Raw genomic sequence first — 18,407 nt, 5'->3', positions numbered from 1 at the left:
GGAGTTTTTAAAAAACATGGTTATAGGGCTTCCCTGGTGGCGCAGTAGTTGAGAGTCCGCCTGCCGAGGCAGGGGACACGGGTTCGTGCCCCGGTCTGGGAAGATCCCACATGCTGCGGAGCGGGCTGGGCCCGTGAGCCATGGCCGCTGAGCCTGTGCGTCCGGAGCCTGTGCGTCCGGAGCCTGTGCGTCCGGAGCCTGTGCTCCCCAACGGGAGGGGCCGCAGTGGTGAGAGGCCCGCGTACCGCAAAACAAGACAAAACAAAACAGCAAAAAAACATGATTATAAGGTTATAAGTTTCTTAATCTTGGGGAATGCTTTGCTGCATTGCCTTGCATGTTGCAGATGTTTATTAAAAAAGCAAATATATAATAGTCGTTATTAAATATAGGCCAAAGAAGGATGTGCATTTTTTAAAATCCAGAAAATATAAGCCATATAAAATCCAATTTTGTTCCAGTTAAATTTACCCTAGAAATTAGCATTTTAAACCCTAAGTGCCCCCTCCTGTTCTTTCTTTAACTGATCTTTTTAATCTTTCTTTATCTTATAGCTGATACAATATTGCTGGATTCCTATGAGTATTTTGCTAACTAAAGCCATGCTAAATGCTGGTGATGAGAGAAGCAGAAAAGGGAGGGACCTTTGCAGAAACTGTTCTTGAGTCTGAGATGTTCCTTGCTTCATTTCTTGTTTGATCTGGTTCCTTTGAGGCCCTTCACGAGCAGGAGAATTTGGAAATGATATTGGCCAGGATAATTATAGGTGGGTCCACAAGTACATTGGCAGATGGAGCTAAGGAGTTAAAAGAGTGTATTTACACAGCAGGGCAGAGTCAGGAAATCTATTGTTTCTGTATTTTATCAAGTCTGATTGTTTCAGAGTTAACAAGCTTAGAAGCAAAACAAAATACTAACACTGAGTTGACATCTAATTTGGCTTAGTTTTCATTTTAAAGGGCATTTCAAGGATGCTGGAAAGTTGAGGAGACTGTAAATTGAATAAAAACAGGTATCTTAGACCTTTATTTTAGCCCATCCAAGAATATATATTTTATTGTTCTTTTTTTAAAAAAATTGAACCTTTTTTTTTTTTTCTTTGCGGTACGCAGGCCTGTCACTGTTGTGGCCTCTCCAGGACTGGGGCACGAACCCGTGTCCCCTGCATAGGCAGGCAGACTCTCAACCACTGCGCCACCAGGGAAGCCCAAACTTTTTTTTTTTTAAGTTAATTGTAGACACAGCAGTTGTAAGAAATAGTACAGGAGAGAGCCCATATACCTTTCACCCAGTTTCCCCCATGGTAACATCTTGCAAAACTGTAGTCTATATCACTCGGGATATTGACATTGATACAGTCAAAGTACAGAACATTCCCAACCCACAAGCACCCCTCTTGTTGCAGTTTTATGGCCATACCCACTCTCTCCTCCCTCACCCCTCCCTGACCCTTGGCTACCGCCAAGCTCTTCTCCATTTCTACAGTTTTGCATTTCAAGACTGTTATGTAAATGGAGTCATACAGTATATAACTTTGGGGGTTGCTGGTTTTCTTTCAGTATAATTCTCTGGAGATTTGTCCAGATTGCTGCACATATGGGGAGTTTATTTCTTTATACTGTTGTGGTGTAGACATACCACAGTTTATTTAACCATTGAATGTGTTAAAGGATGTCTGGGTTGTTTTTCCTTTGGGGCTATTACAAATAAAGCTGCTATAAACACTCATGTACAGGTTTTGGTGTTAACATAAGTCTGTAAAGGTCCAAGGTGCAGTTGCTGCACCATGTGGTAGTTGCCTGTTTCTTTTTTTTTTGCTTTTAATTTATTTTTGGTTGTGTTGGGTCTTTGTTGCTGCGCGCAGGCTTTCTCTAGTTGTGGCGAGCAGGGGCTACTCCTCATTGCAGTGCGCAGCCTTCTCAATGCGGTGGCTTCTCTTGTTGCGGAGCACCAGCTCTAGGCACGCAGGCTTCAGTGGTTGTGGCGCGTGGGCTCAGTAGTTGTGTCTTGCAGGGTCTAGAGCGCAGGCTCAGTAGTTGTGGTGCACGGGCTTAGTTGCTCCGCAGCATGTGGGATCTTCACGGACCAGGGCTCCAACCCGTGTCGCCTGCACTGGCAGGCGGATTCTTAACCACTGCACCACCAGGGAAGCCTGCAAGTTGCACACTTTTTAATGTATTTATTTGCCATCTTTATATCCTCTTTGGTGAAGTCTCTTCAATTCTTTTGCCCATTTTCTAATTGGATTGTTTGGTTTTTTGTGTGTTGGGTTTTGAGAATTCCTTATACAGGTCTTCCTCAACTCACAATAAACTTACATCCCAATAAACCCATGGTAACTTGAAAATATCATTAGTCAAAAGTGCATTTAGGGCTTCCCTGGTGGCGCAATGGTTGAGAGTCCGCCTGCCGATGCAGGAGACACGGGGTCGTGCCCCGGTCTGGGAAGATCCCACATGCCGCGGAGTGGCTGGGCCCGCGAGCCATGGCCACTGAGCCCGAGCGCCCAGAGCCTGTGCTCCGCAACGGGAGAGGCCACAACAGTGAGAGGCCCGCGTACAGCAAAAAAAAAAAAAAAAAAAGTGCATTTAATACACTTTACCTACAGAATATCATAGTTTAGTTCTAGTCTAGTCAGTGCAGCTTCCTGCCACTACCCAGCATCACAAGAGAGGCAGGTACTACGTATTGCTAGCCTGGGAAAATATTAAAATTCAAAATTTGAAGTACAATTTCTACTGAATGCGTGTCACTTTCACACTATCATAGAGTCCAAAAATAGTAAGTCGAACCATCATAAGTTGGTGACATCTGTACATCCATATACTAGTTCTTTATTGGATATGTGGTTTGCAAATATTTTCCCCCAGTCTGTAGCTTATCTTTTCATTCTCTAACTGGGTTTTATGCAGAGCAAAATTTTTAATTTTGAAGAAGCATAAATTTATCAGTTTTTCTTCTCATGGATCATGCTTTTTGCGGAGGCCTATGTCCCTAAGATTTTCTCCTATTTTGTTTTCTAAAAGTATTACAGTGTTATGTTTTACATTTAAGTCCCTGATCCATTTTGAGTTAATTTTTTTAAATAAGATATGAGCTTTAGGTCAAGGTTAATATTTTTACCTGTGAATGTCCAATTGTTCCAGCATCATTTGTTGAAAAGGGTATTTTCCCTTCACTGAATTGCTTTTGGACCTTTGTAAAAAATCGGTTGTTCATATTTGGATGGGTTTACTGAAATTGTTACAAAATTATTTTACATTTATTTTAAAAGCATATTATAGCAAGTCAACTTAAAAGAATACAAAAGAAATGTTAGATGAACTTAGCTGCCTCTCTTCAATTTATTCCTGGTTAAGATGTTTATCAGTTCACACTCTGATTATTTTCATGACTAAAGGCATGTGGGTTTTGGCTGACCAAATATTTTTCTATAGTGATTAAATTCTATATTTAAGAGAAAATATTCAACATTTCATAACCTAATGGTTTTCTCCCTAGGAATATGATAAGTAGTATATAATTGAATATAGATAATTTTATATTTATCTGTAACTATATACTGGAACAACCATCTTCTTTGGCATGATTTTAAAAAATACAGTCTCACTATAAGATATTCCCACTGTAAAACAAAATTCATTATGCCGTGAAACCCTACGTTGGACCCGTTTCAGGTGGATTGATTTTCTTGGAAGGATTAGATTGAATATATGTAATTACGATGATTCCAGAGCATAGACCTTCACCTCCCGTAATGTCATTTAAAAACTGTGCTAAAAGGAAATTGCTTTTCTCCCACATCCTTGCTTATTACAGTTGACTATTAATTCCCATCAGGAAGCCAGGTGGCATCAAGAAAATCGCTTCAATTTCAAGGCCCTAGAGCAGTGGTTCTCAACCTCTGGCTACACATTAGCATCACCTGGGGAGATTTTTACAGTCCCAATACCCATGCTGCATCCTGGACCAATTAAATCAGAATCTCTGGGGTTAGGATGCAGGTATTAGTATTTGTTAAAGCTCCCAGGTTATTCCCGTATGCAGCCAAGTTTGAGAATACTGCTCAATTGTTAGGTCTCTTCTTTTGTTTATTTCTTTATGAAACTTTATATTACTATAATTTATCACTCAATACTGTGAATACAGTGTACTGGGTTGTCATAATATACTATGTGAACTTATATCTTTCAGGTTTCACTCTTCCTTGGATAATTTAAAAATTTCTAACATTCTTTTTATTCTGTTGGCAAGAGTAATACATATTCAATGAAGAAAATTTGGGGAAAAAACAGGCAAGCATAATGAAGGGGAAAAAAATCATTTTAAATTCTATCATCCAGAAAGAATTATTGTAACATTCTAGTTTTTTTTATTAGGCATATATACATACATTAACATATATATATATATATATACACATTCACCTTTTATTCTTTCAACGTTGAGATGATATTGAAAATATAGCTTTATATGTTATTTTAGAAATCTCATAAATAAATGCAAAAATTAGTATCAATAGCAGAAAGTGTGAAATCAGTATTGGTTTGCAACTGTCATAATTTTTACACTTTCACACACCTTGATCTGGGTCATGGATATAAGCAGGTAAGTCATACCCTTTAATAAGTCATTTTACATTGCTACAAAACAACATTTAAGGCGTATGACTATACTTCCCATAATATTTTCCCCCTAAGTTGACAAAGTACTGCTATCATATGTAGTTTTGGAATTATGGCCAAAAATGCATCATTACCAGCCAAACTGATGACTATTGTGTAAAGATAATAAAGTTAATTTTTTTTTCTAAATCCTTCAACTACTCAGACTAGAATAAGAATATGAACCAGGAAAAGCATATAAAGTGAATGTTTATTAAATATGACTTATTAAATACAGAATGGAATTGCGTTCCTCTAACTCAGACTCAAATGCCAGTTGAATTTTTATTCTCTAGATTTCAATGGGAGGAGATATGTATGCATATATCATGAGCATATGCCTAAATCTTTGCATTACAAGGGAAAAAACTGATACATATTCACTATTAAATATTTAGGAAAGTCATAAACAACAAAAAATTTTTTTTTCTTTTTGGCCGCACTGCATGGCATGTGGGATCTTAATTCCCCGATCAGGAATGGAACCCGTGGAAACGAGTTCCACACTTCCCCCTGCAGTGGAAGCGCGGAGTCTTAACCACTGGACTGCCAGGGAAGTAACCCCCTCAACATTTTTTAAAAATAAAAATCGCTTGTAACTACTGTTAGATGCAACAACTCTATATAATTATGAATGCATCTCAGTATAATTATGCTGAGTAACAGAAGTCAGACAAAGAAGAGCATATAGTAGATTATTCCATTTCTATGAATTCCTATAAAATTGTGGAAAATGCAAATTATTCTATAGTGACGGAAAGCAAGTAAACGGCTGCCTGGGAAGGCAAGATGGGGAATGGGAGGGGCTGAACAGAGGGATTACAAGGACGCACAGAGATGTTTTTGGGTGAATGGTTAGGCCTATTAACTTGATTGTGGTGACGATTTCAAGGATGTATACATTTGTCCTAAAACCCATCAAATTGTACACTTTAAATGTGTGCAGTTCCTTCTATGGCAATTATACCTCCATAAAGCTGTCAAAACAATAAGGGACTGTTGGCAACTTCCAGTCATGGAATTTGTTCTGTAAAGTTTTGCTTGAAATCCTGGATATTGCAGTCACTTACTGGATATTATTTTCACTAACCCATCATTTTTACTCAGGAAAACACCCCATAATTTCACACTCTGAAATAATGAGTGTTTCAAGTTCTCCAACAGAAAGGAAAATTCAAATATTTTACTCATGATTTCTTCCATAGAATTGTCAAAGAGCATAATAACATTCAAAACAACATATCAAGTGATTGTTTCACTTTTCAAAGTTACCATTGACTCTACTACCTCTCCTATAAATACTGCATTTGTAGGAGTGACAGAAGTCATTAAAAAACAAACAAACAAACAAAAAGCAGCTGATAGACTTGAGATCAATCCCAATACAACTGAGATCAATTCAAATACAGAATCTCAGGACAACATCTGAGATTTGGATGGGAGCTCTATAACATGGGATAAGATAGTCAACCTCTCTATACAATTTTAGTAATTCTTTAGATCAAGCATTGGTCTTTTCATTGGGTTCTTAATCACACGCAAAAAATAACTGAAGTATTTTTTAATGTCAGAGACAACATATAACAGATCTAAGATTAAAAATTCATAAAGGTATTCAAGTTAATAGGGGAACATAAAAATCTCTCAATGATTTAAAATGTATGTCTCTATAATGTCTATTTTTCCAGTAAGCAATGTTGACTTATGAAACCAGTTTCCAGCTTTGAAAAGCCCCAAGCATTTTTCCTGGCACTTAACTCAATAAAAGTTTGTCGAATTAATAAGTCAAAATATTTTTTTAAATGTTGGATATTTACAGGACCCTTTGAAGAATTTGTGAAGGGATTTGAAGTTGTTGGATTATGGTAACTTGATCTGCCCTGGAGTGCAGAAACCTTCCAGATAACTTCAGGCACCCTCCATAAATGTATCCTGAGAAACTCTCCCTCCATATTGGGCACATCATTTACTGTATCTGTGTTCTAGTCACTCCATAATAGGTGGAGAGCAGCCCAACTCTAGAAAAATGAGAAGCCAAAGTTCTATGGGCTTACTGGGGACTACATTTCAATAGTATTCATTTATTTGTTTACGTTTAGACACATTTTGAACAAAGTGGTGGGAGCTATGTGAAATCAGTTTTCTGTAAATAATTGCTTCTGGAAAGCCTTCCACAGTGGCTGGAGGGGGAACAAAGGTATATGTATATATAAATGACATGAATGAAAGAACTAACTGTCCCCTTCCAACACCCCACCTCCGCAACCCTCAACTCGGCTCCCTCATTTTGTTACCTTAGAGTAATCTTAGATTTGAGTCAGGAGCCAATTTTAAATCTTGGTAAATGAAATAGATATATGAATAGCAGGCTTTATACTTAAACCCAAAGCAATACATTCCTTAAAAATTAGAAGAATAATGGGCTTCCCTGGTGGTGCAGTGGTTGAGAGTCTGCTCGCCGGTGCAGGGGATGCGGGTTCGTGCCCCGGTCTGGGAGGATCCCACATGCCGCGGAGAGGCTGGGCCCGTGATCCATGGCCGCTGAGCCTGCGCGTCCGGAGCCTGTGCTCCGCAACCAGAGAGGCCACAGCAGTGAGAGGCCCGCGTACGACCAAAAAAAAAAAAAAAAAGTTAGAAGAATAATATTTGCCTATATACATAATGTATATTTACCGGAAGATGACCTTTGAACTTAATCTGTATGTTGAACTTTTTCTGTAGTTTCTATACAAATATTGGATTATTAGCTACTCATGAACTGAATAAAGTTGTTAATTTTTCTGGTGTTCTAGTTAATAATCAGCAAATACAGGAGAGGAGAGTAAGAGTTGGGCTCTTAGATAACTTGATGTAAGTAATTGCTTCAGAAAAAAAGTAGACTTTTTATTTAGGGAAAACAAGTGATAAGTGGTAGTTTCAAGGGTGAAGAGTTGCCAGTTTTAAGTGAAATTGTCTGAAGGCAATCGAGAGAATGAATCCATGGGAGAGTGTTGGTTTTAGATTCTGTTTTAATCACTATAGTTATTATTGTGCTTTCAAGGGGTTGTATTAACATATGTGAATTATTTTCAAACATATTTGAAAATGTTTTGTATGCACAGGATGCCCAGCTATGACTCTAAATTTTATTGGCAAATCTCACGTGACCTGCCTTTCTGGAGAAGTAAGCATTAGACATACAAGTTCAGCCTGCTCTATGGGCCATGTGTATTTGTTTCTGAGAAATCTCTGTTTTTATGAGAGCATTAACTCTCTCAGGGAAACGACTCTACCACCAACTGCCCCATGGGAGAAGATGTGCGGGGACACCTGCGTCCTGCTATTTGGAAGAGAAAGGGCTGCTGGTGAGAAATCGGGATAACTGACAGCCTTGGACTGAGAAGTGGAAAACAGAGAACAGCTGCCTTCCTCTCCATCGTTGACACTGATGCAAGCAATTCTGAAGGTGTCTCCAAAACTCTGGAAAAGAAAACCTTGATCAGGCTTCCCTGGTGGCGCAGTGGTTAAGAATCCACCTGCCAAACCAGGGGACATGGGTTCGAGCCCTGGTCTGGGAAGATCTCACATGCCGCGGAGCAACTAAGCCCGTGTGCCACAACTACTGAGCTCGCGAGCCACAACTACTGAAGCCTGTGTTCCATAACAAGAGAAGCCACCACAATGAGGAGCCTGCACACAGCAACGAAGACCCAAGGCAACCAAAAATAAATAAATGAATTTATTTTTTTAAAAATCTTGTAATAACTTATAATGGAAAAGAATCTTAAAAAGTATATATATACATATCTGAATCACTTTGCTGTACACCTGAAACTAACATATCACAACATTGTAAATCAACTATATTTCAATAAAAATTAAGAAACAACAAAGCTGAATGCATGATCTGATGAAGAAATATTTTTAAGAAAGAATGAAGCATCTTAAAAAAAATAAAGAGTAATTCCACAGTCTCTGAGTAAGATGGAAAGGATTCTTTGGTCAGTCTAAAAATCAAAGATACTTAATGTGTGTGTTTGTGTGAATTTACAAAGCAGCCTGTTATCCTTAATACCTCCTTATCATGGTGCTGTTTCAGGAAGAATAGGGAGTACTAGAACATGCACATTTCTTTTTTTTTTTAAATTTAGTTTTAATTTATTTTATTTTTGGCTGCATTGGGTCTTCGTTGCTGCGTGCAGACTTTCTCTAGTTGCAGCGAGCAGGGGTTACTCTTTGTTGCAGTGCGTAGGCTTCTCATTTCCGTGGCTTCTCCTGTTGCCGAGCAGGGCTCTAGGTGCACGGGTTTCAGTAGCTGTGGCATGCGGGCTCAGTAGTTGTGGCTCACAGGCTCTAGAGCTCAGGCTCAGTAGTTGTGGTGCACGGGCTTAGTTGCTCCACGGCACGTGGGATCTTCCCGGACCAGGGCTCAAACCCGTGTCCCCTGCATTGGCAGGCAGATTCTTAACCACTGTGCCACCAGGGAAGCCCACATGCACATTTCTTAAAGTAAGACTTTGCAATTAAAAAATAAGTATCTGAGCATTTCACACTGAAAAATAAACACAAAGCAAGCAATTGCTAATCTAATCAGACATTGGCACTGTCTTCTTCAGCATGCGAGTGTACACTGCCAGCTTGAAATCTTTGACCTTGCAATCTCTTCTGAAAATTCAAAGCCTAGTGTGATGTGAAAAGCTTTAAGAATTTCCCAAGAACTGAATAAATATAATCTCACAGAATGGGGAATTTTGAAAGTATTTGTACTACTTAATGGTACATTTTCATATGTGCTGAGGTTAGTCATTCTCAAATAGGTTTTTTTTTGTTTTTTTTTTTGTAGCGCTACGTGGGCCTCTCACTGTTGTGGCCTCTCCCGTTGCGGAGCACAGGCTCCGGACGCGCAGGCTCAGCGGTCATGGCTCATGGGCCCAGCCGCTCCGCGGCATGTGGGATCTTCCCAGACCGGGGCACGAACCCGTGTCCCTGCATCGGCAGGTGGACTCTCAACCACTGCGCCACCAGGGAAGCCCCTCAAATAGGTTTTAACAGCGTTGTTTTGCTCTTAACATCCCAGGTGAGGTCTAAACGCCACTTTTCACTGACATCCCTGAGAAGAAGAGAGAACATATTCCAAGCTTCCCACAGAATGGGAGTGAAATGTTGGCCAGTGGTTGGCCAGGGAGGAATCTGTCTTCCATGTACCAGCTCTGAAGCCTTGAAGGCCTGATTTAACCTCTCCGGGCCTACTTTCCCCCACTCCATTGGTAAAATGAGAACAATAGGATCAGCATGGCAGTATTGCTGTAAGGATGAAATGGGATTATACACACAAAGTGAATTCACAATGTCTGGTACTGAGTAAGTACTCAAATGTTTCCTAAATATTTAAGTCAAAATGGGGGAAATGCTTAAAACTTCGGAAAACCAACCATTTTCCAAATATACTGCTTCTTAAGGGATAGATTCCAGAGAAGGTGGCCGTTCTGTACTCCTTTCAAATAAAAATGATAAATTCAGAAAAATTTTATGCTGGATAACTAAGCTATGGTTCCCAAGGAGCCCTTTTACTACATGCAATTAGTTGGGCACAAATATCCTGGTGCTGAACTATTGTTTACATCAGTTCTCTACTAGATTGTCCTAAATCTGGGTATGGGATATTTATCTGGCATCTAGTGGCAATATTCCAAAAGTTTCTTCATTTTTAATGAGCTTCTGTTTGTGAAAACTAAGGCGCTTAGTTGTCGGTTAAAACTGGGATAATTTTTCTTTCAGCCCCACTACCTTCATGCTTACGTCCAGATAATTCAGCTTACATTTTAATTTAGTTCGAATATATAGTGACTGCCTGCTATGTTCATATGACAAGTATTATATTCAAGAGTATGAAGGGACAGAATGCAAGCCACTTAGGCAGTTATTATTGAAAGCCCTTATCTATGGAGAAATACTGACAGCAAACGACGAGCAGATCCATGTCATCCTGTTTCAGTGGTGGCGTGAGGGAGAGGTGGCCTGGACCTCCAGCATCAGGCCCTTAAGGACCGGCACATTTCCAGTAACAGGCTCCATTCCCCAGATTCCCCGGGGAATGAGGGCAGCCGGTGTTGCCCACGGCATCGCCTGATATCACTTGTTCCGGGTGATAGGAGAGCGTGGGGCTGCCTGGGCCACCTCATCCGTGGTCTGACTGCATTAACCTCTCGGTTCCCGGCTCCTGCCACGTGAGGTGTCCTAATATGGTCAGACTCCGCAGGAGCCCAGGAGCGCTTGCCTTTCTCCTGCTAATGGGGAGGAAGCAAACACTCTGAAGGTAAGCAAACGGGGATCTGGGTTCGCCTCTGGGCCAGCTGAAAGTGGGCTGCAGCAGAAGCCCTGCCTCGGGTCATCAATCATTTAATAAACCCCCAGCGAATCCGATCTCCTCGGGGGGCTTTCTGCCCTGCCCTCTTTCTCGCCCTCCCCTCCCCTTCGTGGAGGCAGCCCTGGGTGGTGGTCCCCCAGCTCCTGTCCCCGTACAGGAACGGGAGGCGTCCTGGGGGTCGGGGTGGGCGGCTCGCCTGGCCCTTGGCTCGAGGCTCTGGCCGCTCCTCGGGTCCTAGCAGCCTAGCAGGAGATGCTGCTGCAAGGCGTGTCTGGGGCTGTGCTCATGTGATGAAGCGAGGGAAAAACAAGGGGGAGGAGGAGGAGGCAAAGAGGTGGCTTTTTTTTTTTTTCTTTTAAGGAGTTTGCAGCGAGCGCGTCTCCTTCATTCGCTGTCTGGGCGGGTTCGGAGGAGGACGACGGGAGAGGAAGGCGCTCCTGAGACCTCGCGGGCGCACGGCTCCTGGCTATTCTCCCCGTCCCTGCTATTTGGGGAAGGCGTAACCCGGCTGCTGGGCGCGGGAGAACCGCAGACAAGCCATGGGCGCCGGGAGCTCCACCGAACAGAGGAGCCCGGAGCAGCCGGAGGCGGGGAGCGCGACGCCGGCCGAGCCCGAGCCCGAGCCCAGCGGCGGAGGCTCTGCGGCGGAGGCGGCGCCCGGATCGTCGGCGGACGCGACCATCGCCGCTGCGGACCCTGCCACCAAGGTACCGGCGCGCGGAGCCACCTGCCCCGGGATGGCGGAGGGTGGGGTGTGTGTGTGGGTGTGTGTGTGTGGGGTCCCTTGATCTCCGCCTGCGATAACTTCCCGGCCGGTCCAGCCCATCTGCAAACTCGGGAGCATGAATCCCTCTTTCTAGGCTTTTCAGGGTCTTTAGCGCCGGGGCGGGACCACAGCAGCGGCGAGCGCGGCGAGGGGCTTGCATCTTTGTAGTGGGTCTCCAGGGGTGGCGACTGCGCCATCCGCAGTAATAAAACCCGCCGGCTGCCCGCCGCTAACTGAGCCTTTCTCCACGCTCTTCCGGTGGGAGCGACCCAGCCCGATACCGGCGAGCTGCTTAGGGGAGTCCGCGGAGAACTGACCCCCGAGCCGAGCGTGTCGAGCCTCCGCCCCGCTATCTCCCCAAGCGGAAAGTCCGCTGTTGGGCCCTGACGCGTGTTGCAGCCTGGCGAGCCCTCCACCCATGGGTTCCCCGCAGCGCACCGTCCGTGATATCAGCTGTGTCTGGAGCGACCCGGGTTTGGTACCCAGTCCTCCTGCGGCAGCGGCTCGAGCAGACACCGCCTTCCTGATGCAGAGAAAGCCTGGGGTGTAGCTCGCTCGGAGCCAAAGAAAATCTGAGCCGACGCTGCATTTCCAAAAGGAATGACAGGTTTCGCAAACACGGCGGCGTCCTCCTTTTTGCTCAGTTCATTGCACTCAGTTGGATAAACAAATACTGGAGGAGTAGTTAGAAGTTCTCAAATGCGGTCAGAGGCGTAAGCCAGCATTCCCTCTACTCTGGTCTCTGGAGGCAGTGCTGAACCTCCTAGACATTTTGCATTTTATAGTCGTAGTCTTCAAGGCTGAAATATTTCTTCTTGGCGACTACAGTCGCCAAGATTGTGACTTGTTCAGATCGTTGTCTTTTAGATCTATTTTCCAGCATCTATGTTCTTTAGCCAGGCTTCACCCAACCCTTTTTGTGATATTTTCATAGAAGATGTGGATAACCACATTTAATACTTAAAAGGAAAAAAGAAAACCCGTTGTGTCAAATTTGAGGGTATACGGAGTACATGAGGACCTTTAGGAGTTATCTCAGGAAGTATAGATGTTTACAGTGCGGGGGGAAAAAAAACAACCCTGAAATCTAGGTAAAAATCACAGAATTATATGACCTAATCGCCTTGACCTTTTAGCTGTCTTAGTTTAGTTTGGGCTGAGAGACCGCTCTTAACTAGATTACCTCTAGTCGTTAACATAACTACTTGTACTAGAGCTGTAGGTGCTCACAGGTACCAACTGTGCCTGGAATGCCTAGATTTTCTGAGATGCCTAAGAAATGTACTATCCTTTTGAGATCTCAGTTAGGTTTTAATATTTACTGTACATCACTTTTTGATGCCGACTACTGTCAAAATGGCTGTATAACCAGTATTTAGCGTCCAGTAATGAAAGCAATTTTAAGGTGTAGTTGCTAAAAGCTTGCAGTTGGGGAACATCTTTTTCCCTGGCTTTTACCAGTCCTTCAGGTCTTATCAACAGTTCACCCTGAGATATGGTACTGATTCCCTTCCCAATAACTTCAGTGTGTTCATTTAAAATATTCCCTCCTTTCTGTTCTCTTTATCTTTCTTCCATAACCTTATCCTCCCTTTTTCTTAGTCACCACCATCTTGAAACAGCCAGATGACCTCCTTTAAAAAATTACCTAAATGACATCCGGAATATCATTGAACTTTTTGGCCTACGGCCCAGTTATCAATTTGGAGACAAATCAATAAACTTACATATATCCTTAGAAAGTATGTAGTTTTTCATTTCAACTAGCAACATTTATTTCTCAGGTTTTGAAGACCTAAGTCTTTTCACAAGGATGGTCTAATTAAGAACGATTCCGCACATAGCTTTTGCCTCCCGTCCTTGCGCTGTTCAGCCCCAGTTCTTGACCTCTGAGTAATCTCATCTGCCATTCTAGGTTCCCACAGCACCACGGACCCTTCTTTCCAGCAGTTTCCATATTTGTGGGTTTAGTGACTTGTGTTCTTCTGGCTGTTCTGAATGCTCCACAAGGGCAGGGACCATATCTGGTTTGACTCATAACAGGTGTTGCCCCATGTGTGACATGTGTGGCTGGCCGGGAGGATGAGGCTGGCTCCCTGATTTTGATCGCAGACGGTCAAGTTGGGGAACACCTTGGCCCATCTACTTGTTCTTTGACTTTCTGATCATCATGGTCTCTGTCACTTATCAGATAGTGACTAAGTCAAAGTGAGTCTGGTTATTCACAGACCAGGTGAATATCTAGCAAGAAACTAAGATATCTAGCAAGAAACTAAGATTTGGGGACTCTGATTTCTGTTTCTTTAGAAGGGCTTTTTACCGTTGCAATTTCAAATTGCCTTTAATCTCAGATAGACAAATGCATTATAAATGCAGGTTACTCAGAGGAGACCACTTCATACATTGGATTAGTGATGAATTACATCTTGAGCTTTTTTTGATTGGGTCTGTGGACATTTGGGGAGGTTTAGACTAATGCTTCCCTCCTCCCCCCAGTAGAATGCTGATCATTAATTAAAGGCTGTTAGATTTTTTTTCTCCATTGGTAAAACTTGATTACTGAAGCCTCACAGTTTAGATGCACTGAGACAAGTCCTGGTTTTATCTGTGATGTATTTTAATGGAAATGGAAGGAGTCTTATCTTCCAGTCAATCTTTTACAATCTTTGTATGTAAATTCTGAAGGGAAATGGCTTGATCAGTTATTTTCCAGGTTTAATTTTGAGAGTTTTCCATTTTGGCCACTGCAGGGTGCAGGAAGATTAGAGCACCTGAACACAGGTGGTAAGCAAAGCCTCGTGGTATTCCTCAGTCATCTGCTTTTAAACATTTGAAGTCATCTGCTTTTAAAAGCTGAAAAGCCTGTTTTCACTCAGGTAGCAGTGTAGGGTGGGGTGACCAGTGACAAACTTCCATATCTCTGGCAAATCTTGATTTCTGGAGCCAAGCTTCAGGCTAAATCTGGACAATCCCAATCCTCTAAATTAGCCTTTCTGTCTTTTCTGTTCAGTGACTCAGAGCTAGAAATGGAACAGTTCTCAGTTGCAGCGGTGTGAGGCCTAGGTCCCCGGCAGGTGGGGAGACTGGGACCCTTGTCAGTCTTTCAAGCTGTGGTTCTATTTGGTTATGAGAGCTGTGACTCAAACAGATGTATTCATATAGAAGCGCCCACCGTCCCGATGAATAAAGTTGAGGACGCCCTTACCTTTTGTGCATTAAAACAGACAATTGATTTGGCCAGCTGCATTTCATAATTCCTCTCCCAACACAAGGTATGTGCTGTTTCCCATTTACCCTGTGTTTACAAAATAGGAATGGAGATGGCTGTAATGTGATTGTCACCAGTTTTACACTAGAAGGGCCAGAATTTAAGATGATTTCGAGAGAATTATATGTTAACAGAGTGGGTTTTTTTGTGTGTGACTACCTGTATTCATATGGCTTTCCCTCAGATTATAAGAGGTACTACTTTCTGATTAGAACACAGTCTAGAAATTGGAGCTGTGGGTGTGAAGATGGTCGTTTAGGGTACCGATAGCCTGTGGGGACTGCAGTGCCTTCCCTTTAATCCATTATAGCCTTTTAAGCTCTTAGATTTGTGAGATCAGTGAAGATTTCCACTTAAAATACTTCCCTTGGTGAGGAAAAGGCCCCAAACATGCGTCCTCTTTGAATTTGCTGTGCATTGACTAATCTCTGTGCTGGGATAGCTTTAAACTACATTAAAAGGATGATTCCAGCTTGGTATCTTACAGGATAATTAATAAAATGGAAATAAAATGTTTTGTTTTAAAAGGTACAAAGGGGACTTCCCTGGTGGTCCAGTGGTCAAGAATCCACCTTCCAATGCAGGGGACACGAATTCAATCCCTGGTTGGAGAATTAAGATCCCACATGCCGCAGGGCAACTAAGCCCACACACTGCAACTAAGACCCTACACAGCCAAATAAATAAATAAATGTTTTTTTTTAAATGAAAGAAAAATAAAATAAAAGGCACTAAGAAATGGTTTATTTTTCTTTACCAGTTTTAACACCTGTTCAGTGTTACAGGAATACCAATGAAAAGAATATCCAGCTAAATGGTGCTCGTCCTTGGCCTCTATAATTTTTACTGCTGTAGTCATTCATGAAGTGAGAAATTAGAATTTACAGCACTTAGCGTTGTGAGAAAAATATATCAGTACTTTTATCACATGAAAAATATAAAACTAAGGGCTTCCCAGGTGGCGCAGTGGTTGAGAGTCCACCTGCCGATGCAGGGGACACGGGTTTGTGTCCCGGTCTGGGAAGATACCACATGCTGCGGAGTGGCTGGGCCCGTGAGCCATGGCCGCTGAGCCTGTGGTCCGCAACGGGAGAGGCTACAGCAGTGAGAGGCCGGCATACCGCAAAAAAAAAAAAAAAAAAAAATATATATATATATATATATATAAAACTAAAAATTCTTGAAGCCAATTCTTAGTTCTCTTATAACCTAAAAAATTATAATTTAGAAGAAGTTTCATTTTAAAATAATAACAATAGAAAAATATGGAAAAAGCTGGGTTTGGGAGGGAGATGCATTATATCTTGTAAATAGGCAAGCTTACTTTCTTTTTTTAAAAATTTATTCTATTTACATTTATTTTTGTCTGCATTGGGTCTTCATCGCTGCACGCGGGTGGGTGGGCGGGGGCTACTCTTCGTTGTGGTGCGCGGGCTTCTCATTGCAGTGGCTTCTCTTGTTGCGGAGCACGGGCTCTAGGCGTGCGGGCTTCAGTAGTTGTGCCATGCGGGCTCAGTAGTTGTGGCTCGCGGGCTCTAGAGCGCAGGCTCCGTAGTTGTGGCGCTCGGGCTTAGTTGCTCCGCAGTATGTGGGATCTTGACGGATCAGGGCTCGAACCCCTGTCCCTTGCATTGACAGGTGGGTTCTTAACCACTGCGCCACCAGGGAAGCCCAGCAAGCTTATTTTCAATAAATTCTTTAAAAGTCTATAATTATAATTATTTGTCTTGTCTGTTTAGATTTGGGGCTATTTTCCTGTAAGTTAGCACCTTATTAGAGAATGGGTATGGGTTTTATACCTATGTTCTTACTTGTTAGTACATCTAATAAAAGGATTAAGGTGAAGATATTAATCTGTAATAATTTTGATTATATATACATTTTTATTTCTTATCGTGAATAATTAAGTTTACTTATTTAAACCTGACTGTAGACCTGAGATCATCATTCTTGAATAATAAAGGTTTTATAAAAGGATGATCAAAAGCACTTGCTTACTCTTATTAAAATGATTTTTATTTAAAGTCATAGCAAACAAGATTCATTTAATGTTTATTTTTCTAAAAATGTTAATGGTTGAGAACCTTAATTTGTAGAGTATGGTAAAAAGGGAAAGCCTCGTGTTCCTCCCCACCCCTTAAAGTACTCACTGTTAACAATAGTTTGAAATCAATGTTGGTTGTTTCTAGCATATTCTTTTAAAACCTTTATGCACGTGCAAGTATATAGATAAGAATAGCTCTATCTTTTGCTTTCAACAAATAAGATCATAACATATATTCTGAAACTTTAGAGTTTGGATATCTTTTCATATCAGGACATAAAGATCTACCCTCATTTTTATTGGCTACATAAATTTCTCATTTATGGATTGAAGTACCATAATGATTTAAGCAATCCCCCTGTGTTTATATTTAGGTTTTCCTAGTCTTTTGTTATATTAAATTGGCACAGGGAATATCCTAGTTCAGACATCTTTGTATGTGTGCGAATGTATCTCTAGGATATATATTTCTGGAAGTGGAATTGCTGGATCACAGGATTTACATGCATTTAAAATTTTGATAGTCCTTGCTAAATTTACTTTCCAAAGAGATTCATCCACTTTGTATCCCTACTCTGTGGAGAGCAGCGCTCACTTTCCCTTGCCCTTGCCTCAGTGGATAGAAGATTTTTCTAGTATTTGCCAATCTGTACCTCAGTTGGCACCTCAGTTTCCTCGACGCATTTTTAATTATGAAGTTGGGTGCCCTGTCAGGTATATTGACCATATGCTTTTTTTCTGTGCACCACTCCATCAGGAACTGTACTGGCTTTTAGAGCATTAAAGGGTATAGTTTATTTTATTGTTAGTTAACTTTAAAAGACTTTTTCCCTCCAGAAATTAATCAAAATTGGGAAAAAGCAAGTTTAGAGAAAAAAGGGGGCTGAGGTATTTTTCCCTTTCCTTCCCAAATTAGCAAACTGTCTTTAATTTTATTTGCTTGGATTGACTTTGCAATGACCTACTTCTTTAGCTATCAGTTTAAAAATTTCTCCTCTGGGAACAATCTAAAATCATCCAGTTGCCAGAAATTTCTTCATACATCTGATCCATGAAATGTTGGAATCAGGGATTGTGGGCAGAAATCCACCTCCTGGGAAAACAGTAGTCCCCTCCCCTGGGTGCTGTTCTCAGTTCTCATAACAAATGACAGCCTGGCTCTGTTAACTGGAATAAATGTGTTTTCCCAGGAAAACGTAGGTGTTCAAAGCACTGGAAACTACAGGGTCTTTCCCAGACACTGTTAGGCTTCTCTTAATACAAGTATTCATTCAAGTTCAAAGGTTTTCATCTTCCCTACAGTTTCTTCATGATGTTAT

General features: G+C 41.8%; 1 protein-coding gene across 1 annotated transcript in view; it reads left to right on the top strand.

The window, feature by feature from the left end:
• Positions 1-11,413: 11,413 nt before the first annotated feature.
• AKAP12 (A-kinase anchoring protein 12) overlaps positions 11,414-18,407 on the top strand; it is a 102,347-nt gene continuing 95,353 nt past the window's right edge. Inside the window, exon 1 of the mRNA XM_060167477.1 lies at positions 11,414-11,717. Coding sequence (XP_060023460.1) covers positions 11,550-11,717 — 168 coding nt within the window. The 5' untranslated portion in view covers positions 11,414-11,549. The remainder of the gene's footprint in view (positions 11,718-18,407) is intronic.

Source organism: Lagenorhynchus albirostris, chromosome 12, assembly GCF_949774975.1.
Source record: "Lagenorhynchus albirostris chromosome 12, mLagAlb1.1, whole genome shotgun sequence".
In the NCBI taxonomy this organism is placed as follows: domain Eukaryota; kingdom Metazoa; phylum Chordata; class Mammalia; order Artiodactyla; family Delphinidae; genus Lagenorhynchus; species Lagenorhynchus albirostris.
This window is presented reverse-complemented; position numbering and strand designations above follow the sequence as displayed.